This window comes from Physeter macrocephalus, chromosome 8 (genome assembly GCF_002837175.3).
Source record: "Physeter macrocephalus isolate SW-GA chromosome 8, ASM283717v5, whole genome shotgun sequence".
In the NCBI taxonomy this organism is placed as follows: Eukaryota; Metazoa; Chordata; class Mammalia; order Artiodactyla; family Physeteridae; genus Physeter; species Physeter macrocephalus.
In genome coordinates this window covers 42,814,104-42,830,167 of record NC_041221.1, presented here as the reverse complement: position 1 = coordinate 42,830,167, position 16,064 = coordinate 42,814,104, and the positions used below count along the sequence as shown (strand labels likewise).

At 48.4% G+C, this 16,064-nt stretch overlaps 1 protein-coding gene across 1 annotated transcript in view; it reads left to right on the top strand.

Annotated features, from left to right (window-relative positions):
* MTMR12 (myotubularin related protein 12) overlaps positions 1 to 13,375 on the top strand; it is a 69,656-nt gene extending 56,281 nt beyond the window's left edge. The window contains exons 12-16 of the mRNA XM_024121828.3: positions 562 to 632; positions 4,097 to 4,269; positions 6,411 to 6,578; positions 7,462 to 7,623; positions 10,564 to 13,375. Coding sequence (XP_023977596.1) covers positions 562 to 632; positions 4,097 to 4,269; positions 6,411 to 6,578; positions 7,462 to 7,623; positions 10,564 to 11,133 — 1,144 coding nt within the window. The 3' untranslated portion in view covers positions 11,134 to 13,375. The remainder of the gene's footprint in view (positions 1 to 561; positions 633 to 4,096; positions 4,270 to 6,410; positions 6,579 to 7,461; positions 7,624 to 10,563) is intronic.
* Positions 13,376 to 16,064: the final 2,689 nt, after the last annotated feature.

Sequence of the window (16,064 nt, the reverse complement as noted above, 5' to 3'; positions counted from 1 at the left end):
TGGGTAGAGAAGGTGAGTGTCCCTAAGCGGGTGAAGAGCCCAGGCAGGCGCCACTGCTGCAGGGTTACCAGTGCAGAAGGCAGAGCTGCTGGCAGCGGCAACAGTCTCAAAGGGAGCTGCGTCGAGAGAGGCAAAGGGATTTCAGGGCACACTGGGCCTTTCCAGCCGCACCAACACGTTAGCCCATGACCTTGAGTTAACAAAATGGACCTGCAGCACAGCCTCCAGATGTGGGCGTTTCTGGGTCTCACTGGGACTCACCAACACACTCAGATACGAATTTGCAGTAAAGTATTTCTACTTTAGGAATCACGTAGCAACATTTTTACATCAATTTTGGAAATCCCTTCTGAAAACTTGAAGTTTCTAATAAGCAGATGAGTGTCTTGCTGTATCTGAATAGCATGAACGATAATTTCTTTCTTTTTGGAGATCTTTAGCATGAAACAGTAAATGGGATAGAAAACTGAAGATCAAGTCAGACTGCCTCTAAATTTCTTACTGTTCATGGTGTCAAGCTCAAGAGCTAATGTCTGTTTTTCTTGCCTCTCTCCTGTGTAGACGCTGCCTGAAAAAAGCAATAGAGATTATAGAATGTCTAGAAGCCCAAAACATGAACGTTCTTCTTTTAGGTAATATATTTAAAGCACAAAGGGTGGTTTCCTTTTCCCTTTCCTTGGGATTCTGTTTCTGTGTGTAGAGATTTATGTAAGCGGGATTGTCTTGCAGAAGGAGCGAGCTAGTGTAGAATTCCTTCCCATTCTTTTTACCCTGACCTTGGAATGCTCTGCTTTGGATTTCATTGTTATAGTTTAAAAATAAATTCTTTCACTTGGAGCTCGGCAGACCTAGTCACAGCCCAAGAAGGAATTGTTTGGTATCTTTACCAAAGCTCACATTTCCTCATATTTTGAGGTTTTGTTTTATATTAACTCAGTTAAAATTTTTGGATGATCTTTTTTGTGTGAAGAGACTCATGGATGGTTTAATTGTTATTTTTACATCTTTGTGTCTGACAACTTCGTGCGGTTGCCACAGGAACTTTGTGGACCACGATTCCCTTTTCTTCCGTGGGCTTAACTTCCTCTACATGTGGACAGGATATACACACCCAGAATGTGTAAAAGAAGTGTAAACCTCATGCAACAAAGATTGTTGGTGGAATTGGTTCGATCTGAGCTAAAATATTATCTGCTGTTTTGAATATTTAAAGTTTCTTAGAGCCCCGTGCTTTACATTAAGTAGACTGTCTCACGCTTTCATACCCTCAGGCTTTTATCATTTTTCTGACACTGTCCACGACTGCTAGAATTTAGCTTCTGTGAGCAGACTGGAAATGTGTCCACCTGTGACTTCTGCACCCTCTGACTGAAATTTTAATACATGCACTGAGCACCTCGCGTGTACAGAGCTCTATGCCTCTGCCTTCTAGAAGTGTACAACTTACTGAGTTTGAGAGAGCAGGCCTAAGGGTGTTATTGAAAAAGATTTAATTAACGATGGCAGAACAGAGTACTGGGTAACTGGTGAAAAGGAGGGATAAAGATTGGGGGGCTGAGAGGTGCAAGTACCCAGGGCCGGACTGCACCAGTCCCAGAGTTGTGTAAAATGAAATGGCAATCTTTAGCGGATGAGGCTGAGCTGTCCCTCACTCCCCGAAGGACTGCTGAGTTGTACCTCTGAAATCTCATTCTCTAGCTGCTCCTCCTAGGACTCGCATGTGTACTGTTAACACCCTTCATACGCAAGAAGGAAGATTCTCTTAAAAAATGAAACTTGTTTTGACAGGTGATAGCACAAGAAAGACAAATATAAAAATCTGTTTCTTCTGAACCCATGTGTTCCCATTGTTTAGGCTTGTTTCCTGGAGGAGAAATAGGAGCACAGTGTAAGCGTGGCTCTGTAGTGCTTCATGACCCTGGGGTCAGGAGGAGAGTTTAACAGTGCAAACACTTCCCTACTTAGAATTCGTTCTGAAGTTTCTCTAAACCTACTACTACCAGCACCATTGTCCTCGTGGACATTTTTTTTTTTTTTTTTTGGTTACAATAAAGAACTTTATTTAATTACTATATTTGTATACACAAAGAAAAGTCAAGGCTTAAAAGCAAACATCTTCCTCTAATTTCTTCTTAATGCCTCCAAATATTGGGTATTCTCTCATGTGCCTCAAGCACTAAGGAAGAAATCTATATAATACCAGTGCCCTACCTCTAAAATAATAAGAGAAAAACTTGAAAACCAATGGTGAACACCATATGTCACGTTCTAAGTTCCAACCAAACACGTTTTTAGTAAAAATGACCTAACATTCCTCGACATTAATAGTAGCAAAACCACAAGAGACCTAAAATCCTAAACTACTTATGTATTAAGAAAACTTGAGAAAATTACATAAGATATCTTAAAATATTAATAACAGTTTTCTTTCAGTAGTCTAACTTAAGTTATATTATTGAGAAAATAAAAAGAAAGTTTTTATGCCAAAATAATAAATAACACATAAATGTATATAAAAGTGTACATTTTTTGCTTAAGAGAAGGACTTAATTTTTTGCTTAAGAGAAGGACTTCATGATTGTATCTATGAAGATTTAGGTCTTAAAAGTTGAGGCTTTGAGAGAGACCCTCAAGAGTAGTGAACTGTAGAAACCCCTCTTTTTTTTTTAAACATCTTTTTGGAGTATAATTGCTTTACAATGGTGTGTTAGTTTCTGCTTTATAGCAAAGTGAATCAGTTATACATATACATATGTTCCCATATCTCCTCCCTCTTGCGTCTCCCTCCCTCCCACCCTCCCTATCCCACCCCTCTAGGTGGTCACAAGCTGATCTCCCTGTGCCATGCGGCTGCTTCTCACTAGCTATCCACCCTACGTTTGGTAGTGTATATATGTCCATGCCACTCTCTCACTTCGTCACAGCTTACCCTTCCCCCTCCCCATATCCTCAAGTCCATGCTCTAGTAGGTCTGTGTTTTATTCCCGTCCTACCCCTAGGCTCTTCATGACATTTTTTTTTTTTTCTTAGATTCCATATATATGTGTTAGCATACGGTATTTGTTTTTCTCCTTCTGACTTACTTCACTCTGTATGACAGACTCCAGGTCCATCCACCTCACTGCAAATAACTCAGTTTCATTTCTTTCTATGGCTGAGTAATATTCCATTGTATATATGTGCCACATCTTTATCCATTCAGTACCAAAATGTTCATTGCCACTCTATTTATGATAGCCAGGACATGGAAGCAACCTCGTGGACATTTCAAAATAGCACCTTGAGTTGCACTTCTTTGTGTAAAGTAGAAACCACAGGGCTGTAGACCTTGACTTTTAGGACCTTAAAACGCTAAGACAAATGCACGGATGTAGATGTATGTTTTCATCTGCTATGAGTCGTTTATGGTGAACGAGGATGTGAGCAGAATTTTCATCGTGTGGGTTTTGTACCGCGCACTCGGGGGTGGGCACATGGCTTATACTTAGCGTGGAGAGTTTTTCCTCTAGGCTAGGCAGAAAGAAGCAGTCCCCTCTGTGCTCCCAGACGGAAATGGAAAGAGCCGTAGAGCTGAGAATCAGAGCATTTTGGTGCAATCCAGGAAGGCTACCCTTCCTTCGAAGCAGAGGTAGTGGAGGATAGGTGGCTGAGAAGCAGTTTTGCCTTGCAACGATGAGTTCAGTGATGGAGACCCTGACACACCAGCTGGAAGGGTTTTGAACTTGGTCTGTGGAGCCCAGCACGTGCCATGAGGTATATGGTTGTGCCCGCATCGTGTAGCACATTCGGAGCCCGCATTCTGACGGTGGGTTTGCCGTGCTGCATTTATTCATCAGTAACAAATCCACCTTTAGTGCCAGCGTGTGCCGGAACCAGTGCCAGCCAGCCTAGAAGCTATTTGTCTCTCAATCTGAAAACATTACCATTTTTTCCCCACTGGCCCTGGCCTTTCGAGAATTAGAGCTTGACTGTCAGTAGTAGGCGCTGGTGTCGAGGCCCTTGCTGTTACCTGTGCCTGTGCGAGTCCTCTGCGGCTCTTTAACACTTGGTACCCTCCTTCCTCTCCGCGCTGCTGCTGGGCATCCCCCCACCCCAGAGGAGAACGCTTCCGACCTCTGCTGCCTCGTTTCCTCTCTGGTGCAAGTGATGATGGACCCCCACTGTCGAACCAGGTTCGGTTTCCAGAGCCTTGTCCAGAAGGAGTGGATCGTGGGCGGGCACTGCTTCCTGGACCGCTGCAACCATCTACGTCAGAGTGACAAGGAGGAGGTGAGTGTCCCCATCACAGACCCGGCAGCCATGGGGAAGCAGAGCCCCATCTCTTCATTAATCTGTCTTCCGACGGAGGGCTCCTGCCTGCAAAGTGCACACCTTTTAGGGGCTTGTCGGAAAGGCTGAGGTCAGTGCACTGCTGGATGCCTTTCAATGCTTGAAACACTATTGAAACTCTTCCCAGGGGAAAGGGGTGTTTATTAACGAGTGTGTTCAGAGTCTTCTCTCCTAAATTGTGTACCCCAGGGGGCTATTATATTTCATGGTGGAAGTAATATTGATTAATAAATAAAAATAAATAAATAAAAATGAACTCAGTGAGAGAGACTCCCACAGTTTCTGATAATTTAGTTTTTGCAAAAAAAAATGAACATTTAGGGTACAAGCTTCCTACAGAAAATACATAATAACACAAAGTAAATTTTCCTGGCAATAAACCCTTTCAAAATAAAGCACAGGGTTATGTGAATGCTATCCAGTACCAGGGCCTCGCCATGGTAGCTTCGGGTCTGGGCCTCCGAATTCAAGCACTGGAGAGTTAGCGTTACAGTTCAGTTTGTGAAAATGAGCCCCCCAGATTGGGGTGTACTTGTCTAGGTTACAGCGGTGCAAACTCCTTTGGCTGCATTATTAACGACTGTGGAAGGAAAAATGAAAACAGGTGAACTTTAATTAGATCACCTGCAGAGCTAACGTATGCTAGCAGGGCGACTGGTGGTTTTTCTTACCCCAGATAATAAGCACGTCTGTCTGCGGTGCTGGACAGCTTGACACAGCAGCTGTGGAAACAGAGACGTGGCTCTTGCCCATAAGGGCTTGGTGTGTCCTGGGAGACCCAGCCCCCTCTCACTAGGCCTGCAGTTTCTTTCAGGCCTGTTCTGTGCTCATCCGTGTCCCATTGGGCTGAATGGACATCACCGTCTTTCAGTCTTGAAAGGGACCTTGCGTTTCTGAGATACTAATTTGAAAGGTTAATGGGACTCAAATAACATGACGGGCAGAAAGAGCTGATACTGTGTGGGGAAGAGTGTGTTTTTGTGTATCTCGTATAGTTTGTATATCTTGAGAAGAGGGGGACTGACAGGCACCGTGTCTAGTGGGGCAAGAGCCCGAGAGCAGATCAGGTCTGTTTACCCAGCGCTGGGAGGAGTCACCCGTACTTGGTGAGCCCGTTTCCCTGGCTGTACGATGAGGTCCAGACATTTTACGCTCTGTTTAAGTATGCTCTTGAACATAAAATGAGGTGTGAAATAAAGTTGCCCATGTAGACCTTTCTTTTCATCTCAACACTGACATACTGGAGTTTTGATAGAAAACTGGGTGGTCTGCTTTGTGATGTAATTGACGCAGCACTGGACTTTGATTCTAGAGCCGGCCTCCCAGCTCCTGCCTCTCAGGAGCTGTGTGTGAGACCTTGGCCAAGCTCGGGAAGGGAGAGCCCGTGACGTGGCCTGTCTTGTCCACCTGACAGGGTCACTGGTGGCCGGAGGAGGAGCACTTGCGGAGGACAAGGCACCCTCGCAAACTCTCAGCTCTGCTATTAAAGGGCTTGCCTCTGAAGCTAATAAAAGAGGCCGTCGGTTAAAAAAAGTGCATTTGTGGAAAACGTTAGAAACTCATTTTTGCTGCTTCTGTCTTCTCACCCATCCTCTTTCTCTTCTGGGCCCCCATTGTCAGGGGTGTGGAGAAGGGAGTAGCCGCAATATTTGAAGTAATTGAGTAGTATTTCTTTGTAGCACAGCGCTACTAATGAGAAGAGTGGAACTCTTTTGCGGGGAATAGCATTCCATTTGTTGAGGTTCAGAGCTAGTGTTCCCTGCTACCAGGGTCACTTGTAAGTGCTCACCTGTCAGTGCTGATTGACAAGGAGATTTTTACATCGTCTCAGGAAAGTCTTTCATGCAGAGAGGTCCTGTCAAGTCCTGATGTTAATCCACGGGTGTGTGGTTTCAGTTGACCGTATTTATCGCTGGGAATGGGATGGAGCTGAGAATGTGAATCGCCTGGAATGTGTTTCCCAGAGAATATAGTGCCGGGAGAGCTTATTCCCCAGCTGTCGAGGTGGCTGCCCCGGACCCAGGACCGCTGGCCTCGGACCGCTGGCGCCCCTCAGTCACGTGTATCTCGTTTTCACGTAGGTTCCCGTGTTCCTGCTCTTCCTAGACTGTGTCTGGCAGCTGGTGCACCAGCATCCCCCAGCGTTTGAGTTCTCGGAGACGTACCTGACCGTTTTGTCAGATAGCCTGTACATACCTATCTTTAGCACCTTCTTCTTCAATTCGCCTCATCAAAAAGATACAAACATGGTAAGAGTCCCTCTTAGGAACCTGTGTATTGGAAGAAGCCGTGTCTCACAAGTAGGATGCAAGAAGATTGATGATAAAAATGATAATTTTGTAACACTGATTATATGCTGGGCCCTGTTCTGAGTGCTTTCCGGGTATTGATATTTAATCCTCAAGCACCCTGTGGGTCTGAATATGATTATCCCTGAGGAGCTGAGGCACTGAGACAGTGAGTAACTCGCCCCGGGTCACATGGTAAATATTGGAGCCGGGAGCAAGTGTCAGAGCCAGGAGTGAAGCAAATTAAAAGTTGTCTTTGTGAACAGGTCCGATGCCTTCTCTTCCACTTGCCCGATGCCTGGAGTGACTCTGAAGGGAGCGCTGGCGGGGCAGGGAAGCTAGGCTTGCACTTTCCGTCTTAAACGTCTTTAGTCTCCCTTGAGGCCGCGCTCCCGGGGCCTTAAGTCTGCGCCCAGGGTGCTCTGACCAGCCCTCTGGGGGCCTCGGAGTTTGCTGGAGCTGGCGCTCCAGTGGGATTTTACCATATCCCACGGGGAGTGGGAAACAGACCCCAGGCTCCACTCACACAGCCTCGCTGCTCACCAGCTTCGTGCCCTCAGGTGGTCGCTTCCATTTTCTGAGCCTCAGTTTCCCCAAAGGTGAATTGGAAAAAGAGGAGTGACCTCACAAGGGTGCTGTCCTGGGAGACCGCGGCTGGCGTGCGGCCCGCTGGAAGCAGCGCGTCCTACCCCTCTCCACGCAAAGCCGTTAGTGCAGGGAGCTGCCGTTGGAAGGCTGGCTCTCAGGGCAGGCGGGGCGCGCCTTCCTGGGGCCCGTCTCCCAGCACTGTGTTTGCCTTCCTCAGCCCCGCTGGAAGCGCCGTGACCTGTGCTTGTTTTGGCAGGGCAGGGAAAGCCAGGGTGCACAAAGCAAGCCTTTGAATCTGCTCACCGTGTGGGATTGGTCTGTGCAGTTTGAACCCAAAGCCCAGACGTTGCTCAAAAACCCTCTTTACGTGGAAAAGCCAAAACTGGACAAAGGCCAGCGGAAAGGAACGCATTTCAAAGTAAGATGTGCACGTGTCTAACCCCCTTCGTCTGCGCAGAGATCCCCATGTCTGGTAAGGATGAGAGTTACACGGACACAGTCTGCAGAGTGGAGATCGTGACGGGCAGATCGTCAGGGCCCCTGAGAATCATTTGCCTTCAGCAGGCCAGCATCTGTCCTGATGAGACGTGGCCATTAGCTGAGTGTCGCTGGGGCTGCTGCGTGGAATTGAGCGTCTCGCCCTTGCCCGCGTGCGGTTGGTAGAGTAGAGGAGACACCGATCACGGTGTGGGCTCTACGCCATCTGTACCGGTTCACATCTTCAATAGCCAGGCCCCTCTTCACGCTAACAATGGTGTTTGCGACTACCGTGTTCTGTCAGGGACCACAGAGTCTCTGGCACAACTCCCCGCGTGCTGTTGGAACTCGAAAACAGCCACAGGCGCCCCGTAAGCAGACAGGCCTGGCTGTGTTCCAGTAGTTACAAAAGCAGGCACCTGGCCAGACTGGGCCCGCGGGCTGTTGTTTGCAGACCTGGGCTGAAAATGACAGGCATCAAATTATTTGGGCCTCCCTTCAGATATTTGTCCCTGACCTTACCAGTTATTAACCCCGACGTTCCCTGGGTGATGCGTGATTTACATGGCATTTCCCGTTCAGTCTCCTGACCTGGACCCCCTACCAGCCCCCCGACCCCATGAAAGGGAGAGCGGGGTGGCCAGCGGTGGCCAGTCACAAGTCGGTGCACGTCACTGCCTTCTCCACCGCCATCCTTCTGATCCCGCCATCCCACGGGGCTCCTGGGAGCCCAGCCTGTCCTGCTGTGGGAGGTGGCTCCGTTCTAGAGGGGCTTGGGGACCCAGGTGAGCCAAAGCCAGCACTCACAGGAGGCACAGCTGCTGGATAACTTAGAGCTGATGCTTCGCCCTTCAAGGGTCCTCAGGCCCAGGCTGCGTGCTTGCCCTCCTGGCTCAACCTCTTTCCTGTCTGTTGGGCCAGAACTGCTCTGCGCTCCAGAACAGTTTGGCCGGAGGGTCAGTTTTTGTCAGCGTGTTGTGCCCCCTGGTGGCTGCACACACACTTCCCGCCCGGTCGGGATTGCAGAGCTGCCCCAGGCCGGAGGGGCAAGGGCCCTCAGAGGTGGAAGGGAGGAAATAAAAGCTCCACCCGGTAAGACTAGAGTCCATTTCTCTGCCCAGGCCCCGTTGTTCTAAGTGTCCCTTCTCCTTGTAGATGGGAGCAGTGGGCCTAGGTTCCGGGAGCTGGCCAGTGGGAGGGGCTGAAGCTGCAGGGTTGGGGCATCTCAGCTTGTACTGGCTAATGCAGAGCTGGCGCTGGGCCAGCGAGGAGCCGCGAAGCCGTTTGGTGAGGCATCCGGGCGTCAGGCTCGGGGCCTCTTGTTGAGTGGGCAGATGGCCTTGGAGTGGTTCTGTAGAGACCAAAGAGCCGTGGCCGACCAGCACGATGCCCTGCCCTGGGGGTCACCCCTCGTGACCATGGGGTCCACTCAGGTGTGGGGTCCCAGCCTCAGCCCTAGGCCCTGCCCAGGCTCCGGGGCGCAGTGCTGCTCACACCTGGCCCGTCCGGCGCGCTCCGTTCACTTAGGGCTTCAGAGAGGGGCTTGCAAGACAAGGAGAGCCCTGTTAAGAGTCCAGGCTCTGGAGCCAGACTGGGGTCGTGAAACCACGTCCGGCACTTGGTAGCTGGGGCCTTTGCAGTTACTTAACCTCTGTGCCTTAGTTTTCTCATCTGTGAAGTGGGGCAGTAATAGTGACTTTGAGAACTGGGTAAGTGGTTGCACGTTAAGCGCTGAGCACAGAACCCGGCAGGCAGTGAACACTCTGTGGCTGTTAGGTTCCGCCTGCTTCCCCTGATCCCTGACTCACCTGGATCACTGGGGAGAAGAGGCCGGCCCCCGACTCCTGGCCTTCGGCTCTCCTGCCCCCAGATGGAAAGTGAGAAACCCTGGTCATCTCTGACTTGGGGTATTGTGAATGGTTTTGCTTTCTATTTTGTGTTTTTTATTGTTGTTCTACATTCCATAATAAGGAAATATTTTTTATAAGGAAGAACCACTGGCAGGAACATGTTAGAGAGTTAGGAGGCTAGCCCCAGAATAAAACTTTTATCTCTTCTGATTTCAAATGGGTACCTCAGGAGCAGAAGAGTTGGAGAGAAACAGCTTCTCCTCAGATTTTTACCTTCTCCTTTGGGCACCAGGGATCCCTTGTGACCGTCTTTCCCATCTTCACAACCCTTTCACAGTGCAACCCCAGACACAACACCTTGCTTTGGCTGCAGGTAGCGTTACCGAGGAGGGCAAAAGTGTAAATGCTCTCACATTTTCGACTCCGTGCAGCTCATCAGACAAGAACATCCAGCCCGCTTAGCCAGTCCTCAAGTTTCTTTTGCTCCCGTCTGTCTCTTTGTCCAGAACCTTTTTGACTTAGGCTTGACCTCCCACTGGATGCCCAATAGCCTACAAGTTAAGCCTACAGATTATTTCAGTGGAGTGACAGGCTCTTCAGGCTGTCGGCACCACTTCCTCTCAGGTGTTCAGAATATTGTGAAAGCGAACACCCTAAATTTCTCAAAGAAGAAACATTTTGCTCCTTTCAGAAATGAATAGGCCTCATCCCCAAACGCCCCTAAATCATCATCAGCCTATCTTAACTTAAGCCTGTCCTTCACAAGCACTTAATGCCCCGCACCTGGTTTCACCCATTTGTTTATACACCCAGTGTGCATCTGACACGTGCATTGTGGCATAAACAAGAATCCCCTGCCCGCCCCACCGCTGCTTTCTCTCTGCGTGTGACAGCATTGCCATGAACTTACGTTCACGGGGCAGTTCTGCTATCTCATGACTTCTGTTAAAGCAGGATTCTGCCTTGATGGGAACAGCTGTCACCGTGCTGTCCGGCTAACCAGAGATTTTTATCTGTGTTTTCTCTCAAAGCATCAACGACAACTTTCTTTGCCACTCACCCAATCTAAATCATCTCCCAAAAGAGGATTTTTCAGGGAAGAGACAGATCATTTAATTAAAAACCTTCTGGGCAAGAGGATTAGCAAACTGATTAATTCCTCTGAGGAGCTGCAGGACAACTTCCGAGAGTTCTACGACAGCTGGCGCAGCAAGCCCCCGAACTACCACGGGCTACTGCTGCCTCACATCGAGGGGCCAGAGATCAAAGTGTGGGCCCAGCGCTACTTGCGGTGGATTCCGGAGGCCCAAATCCTGGGTGGTGGCAGAGTGGCCACCCTGAGCAAACTTTTGGAGACGATGGAAGAAGTCCAGCGCCTACAGGAGAAAATCGAGGAGAGACACCACAGCCAGGAGGCCCTCCAGGCAGAGGCCGCCTCGCTGCTGAGGACCTCGGCCCGCCTGTCCTCCTTGTTCCCTTTTGCGCTGCTGCAGCGCCATTCCTCCAAGCCAGTCCTGCCCACCAGCGGGTGGAAAGCTCTGGGAGATGAAGAAGACTTGGCCAAGCGAGAAGATGAGTTTGTGGATCTAGGGGATGTGTGACTGGTCTGCTCAGGGGCGGTGAGAGAGGGGTGTCACAGGCTGAGGCAGGAGCCAGACCCGTCTGCTGTCTGCATCGGGCCGTCACGCTGAAGCTCACTGCCGGGCGGAAGCCTGGGCCTTCGGGAAAAGAGCTGGTTCTCATTCCCCCCCCGCCCCATGGTTCTGAAAGACTATGCAATTAAAACCATAACTCTCGTATTATTAGTGGACAGGAGTTACTGCTTGACCCATAATACAACTGTGGCCAGTGTCTTCTGCATTAGTATCATACAGACCCTGCGGTAGCTGGTTTACCATTTAGAAAGGGCCTTGGTAAGATGTGCTTGGACTCCATACTGTCTTCAGATCTTTGCTGTGCCAACGTGATATATCCAGCCGTCGGGAGTAGTAAGTGTCTCTCTAGCCCGTCTCGGTTCGGGACAAGTCCAGCTTTGCCCGATGTGTGTGTGTGGCGAGTTGAGAGATTCAGATAGAGGTATTTAGATGTATGGCCTTCATTTCCAAACCTTAGCATCTTTCCTTTCCGCGTCCTCTTGCCGTGCGTGTCGCCATCCTGACATTGCCGAGCATCCTCAGGCTGTGTCACTTTATGTGGGACGGGGGGCTGGCTCGGGGCCGGCAGCTCTGGGTCCTCCGCCTGCTCTGTACCGCTCGCCACTGCCCCTGCACGCTCCCCACCTTGCTGCCCGTCCCAGGATCTTGCTGCTAAACCTGTTGGGCCAACTGGGGGACTCCCTTTGGTTTGCCCGGAGGAGCTTCCGTTTTTCTGGAGGCGCGCAGTGTTTGAAAGCAGTTGCTTTGCCTTTTCCTCATAGCACGCCGGGGCTTCAAGCGTCTGTGCCCGCCGTCCTCAAGGCTTTTTTCCCCAGATTCTGTTACCTTGTAGACTGATGAGTAGGATCACTGGTGAGCGTAGCTTTCATAGGGAAGCGGTCAAGCAGAAATATCAGAAGTGATGGTGATCACATAGTACCTCAGCGATTTAAAAAGCCATAGAAGAAACTTGACTATGCCTGGTAACCTTCCTGGATCTGCTGTCTAAATGATATATATTTTTTAAACGCAGGAAAGTACACTTTGTAAGGACCAGTTTTTTTTTCATTCTCCATGGAACCCTGTTCAATTCCACAAAAGGAGGGGGAAAGAAATTATCTTGCATTAGAATGTTTCCTATCGAAAGTTTGCCTTTTATATCCATTCGTTCTCCAGTGTAGATCCCAATTTGAATATTGCCTGTTGAGAAAAACTTTCGGTTGCTCGAGGGCAATAAGAAATTTTGAAACTATTGACAAAGAGGAGTTTCTCGGTTTGCACTGAATCGTCTTTTGTACACACAAGAAGTTGCTTTGCCGTCCTCCCCACGCCATGTTGGTGTGTTAATAAGACAGTGGAGATTGAGGGGAGGGTAGGATTCATGCCTCTGGGGCCAAACACATGCCCAGTCTTGGTTGCCTTAAGAGTCTCTCTAGCAAGGTCAGTGTTGGGCTTGCAGTGGGGATTTTAAAATGACCCTAGTTCGTTGGCTACCTTCTTGTACGTTCTGTGGGCCTTCTTAAACTCGCACTAACCTCCCTTCCCTGCCCCACTGCCTCCCAGGTACACTATGGAGCTAGTTTTGTTACCATATTATAATGGGACTGTTTATACAGTAGCCTCTTCAGTCTTAAGGTCTTAGTAATTTTCATTCCAAAAATGCCTGGTGTGATGCTTTACACTCCGTAAGGTATGGTTTAAAGGCACAAGGTCATGGCCCCTGTCATAGTGGTTGAATGTGCATTGAAATATTTTTCTATGATTTTTTTTTTTTCGTAAAATTACGATAGAAAAATAAGCTGTTGTAACATGTAAGGTCATGACAGTTTATGTATTTATATTTGAAATCAGATTTCTATAAAGTTGTATTTGTGTACAGGATTCTCAGTGGGTTTACATATTGTGACATTTTTATTCAAGATTGAGATGTGGATTATGCTTAACAGTAAAAGCTGAAATGAGACCATTTACTTTGTCTGAAATGCTGCACTGTGCACGTTTGGAAATGTACATTAACTTCCTGTATGTAGTATCTTGAGTTTGTTTATACCTCCAGGTTTTTACACTGAAGATAAAGTAGCTTTAATTACATTCAAAACTTTTTTAAAAAAAGGGAATAAGCTGTTGGGCTGAATCTGTATAAATGTGCTTTTTATTTTCTGGATGTACAATGAGAGTTTATACTTGTATTTCACTGCATCATATCCGATTGCAGAAATTAAAGCACAATTTACAATACTGTACTTGGTGTGGTTGATATAACATGGAATAATTACTTTCATTTAGTCAGTGTGTGTGTGTGTGTGTGTGTCTGTGGGTGGTCGATTGGTTGGTGGGTGGGTGGGAAACCAATAACCAAATAAAGATTTGGAATTTCAGGAGGAGATAAAGTACTGTGACGAAAAATAAAATAGGGTGGGAGCCCTACAGGGTAAGTAAAGGGAAAAGGTTTTTTTAATCCCTGAAATTAAATATCACTGCCTCTTTGCTTTTGTGGGGATATGTAAAATGATGATTCTGTTACTTTGTGGCTGGAAGGGATCTGAGTTCAGTTAAACCATGAAAGAGAGAAGGCTTCGCTTTTCCTCCCAGAGAGGATAAGCACGCTGGCCTGGCTGTGATGGTGTGTACAGAGTAGGATTTTTTTCCTCGTTCGCCAGTTTAGCGTTTACTAGATGGAGACCTGTGACTTGTGGTGGTAGGGAAGTCCCTCCCTCCTCTGCCCTTTCCTGCCCGTGGCCCTCTCCCTCTCCCTCTCCGTAGCCCTGCTCTGCTTGCCCTTCCCCTGCTGTCGGCCAGGCCCGGCCTCCTGTGTCGCAGAGCTGACTCTGAGCCATCCCTGGAACTTCATAAGCCCTCACTGCTGCCCGCTCCGGCTCCCTTCGGTTGTGTCAGTTCTTTGATACTTGTATTAAACTCCCAAGTATTTAGCAGTTCTGGCCCTACAGGCTCGCCGACTCCCGTCCTGTTTTCCACATTTGTTAACCAGCTCTTGCACTTGGGATGACTCGGCTGTCTCTCTGTCCGGGTTTTACTTGTTCCTTGGTTTCCAGGTGAGGGTGGGGGAGGGACCCGGAGGGCAGGGGATGGGGGGGAAGAGGCGGGGGTGGGGGTGGGTGGGGGGGGGCGCATTTTCCACCCAGCGTGAAACAGGACTGTGGGGAGAGGTGGCTCCTGTTGAGAACAGACTCCTGGCTCGCGTGCCTTCGTGTCACCTCCTGTCCTGGAAGGTGAGTCAGGGGGTAGAGGGAGCCTGGACTCCAGCCTGTCTTCCCAGCCCCTCCAGTGGTTGTGGTCAACGTTGCTCAACAGGAGGAGAGGCTCCTCAGCTGTGCTTGTGCCCCCCTGGGCTCTAGAGCATTGGTAGTGACATGGCCTTCCACGTAGACCCTTCCAGCAACCTCCCCCAAACACACATACACTCTCTCGCCCTTAAAAATATTAGATGAGGATGGGAGACGCAAGACCCTTGTTTGTGCCGTGGGCTCCAGTGTAACCAGGGATCGTCCAAGGGCCTACACAGGAGAATGTTGACAACCAAGCTGGCCACCGGTAATAGAAAATAACTGCTGGAAATGTCATTTATACATTGAACAGGAAAGTAATTTGCTAGAGTGATGGTTCTGTGTCTTTCAGAACACAAGACATCTTGGTCTATTTTGTGGTTCAGACCCAGGTTCTTTTACATTCTTTTGTTTTTAATCCTCCTATTACACCGTCTGCCTTTAGCAATTTAAGGATATGAAGTGTATAACCATATGGAAATATACACAGTAAGCTTTCGGCTTTCTTTTAGAAGAATCCAGTTTTGCTAGCCAGTCCAGCTTTTGTTGTTAATAGTTGTGTTTTTTTTTTCTTTTAAATTTAGATTTGCATATTAGTTTTATGGAAGGCTGCGTGGCTTTTTTGTTTTTAGTCCCATTTTTCAAATGATCATCTTCACAGATGTTCGGGGCCAGGAGAGTGCAGGGCTTGCTTATCGCCAGTGCTGAAAGGGCACGGCTGCGCTGCCGTTCCTGGGCTGGGAAGGAATGCAGAGGGGCCGCATTTCATCCCTCAGACTGACCTGAACACCTCGGCCTGGAATGCACTGCGGTGCCTCAGGGAGAGTTGGACACAGCCCAAGCCAAAAGACCTAGGATGAAAAGCAGTTGCTTGTCTGGGCTGAGGGTGGAGGTATGGGAGACAGGGCTGGTCTGGGAAAGGGGCCCGAGGGCTTGTTCTGGAATGATGGTAGCATTCTACATCTTGATCAGCGTTTGGCTTGTACAGGTGTGTGCCAAAACTCGGTGAAAGGACATTTAAGCTGTGTTTCACTGTATTTGAATTGTACATTAAAAGAAAACTAGGCAAATATTGAACTCTAGTTGATGATACCGCCACCAGATTATTTAGGGGGAAATGCTCTCTTGTCTGCATTCAGTAAGAGGGCTTAATGGTTGGGTGGAGGGACGGACTGGATATGTGCTAAAGCGAGTATCAGCAAACCGTCAGTGATGTGATCTCGAGCTGACTGTGTGGGAACATGAGTATCCACAAAAGTCCTTAAAGTTTGCTATGTTTGGAAGTTTTTACAATAAAATGTTGAAAACATTTTAAAATAAACCCTTCAAGAATTAATTCTAAACAGATGGGAAGAAAAGTGCGTAGGAGTATATCAGTCTTTTATGGGAGAAGAGAAACCCTTTCCTTATCAAACTACCTGGCCACCAGGAAGATATAATGGAACTCAGAGAAGGGACCAGAATGTTCGTGTTCTCCCTCCCTTCCCTCCTTTGAGAATTTGACAGAGAAAGATGACTGCATCACAGTTAGTGAGCAGTTAGTAGCTGTCAAAGTACCTGCCCCCTTTTTCTGTTTCCATTGTCTCTGCGCCATCGTTTTCTGTTGCCTGGATC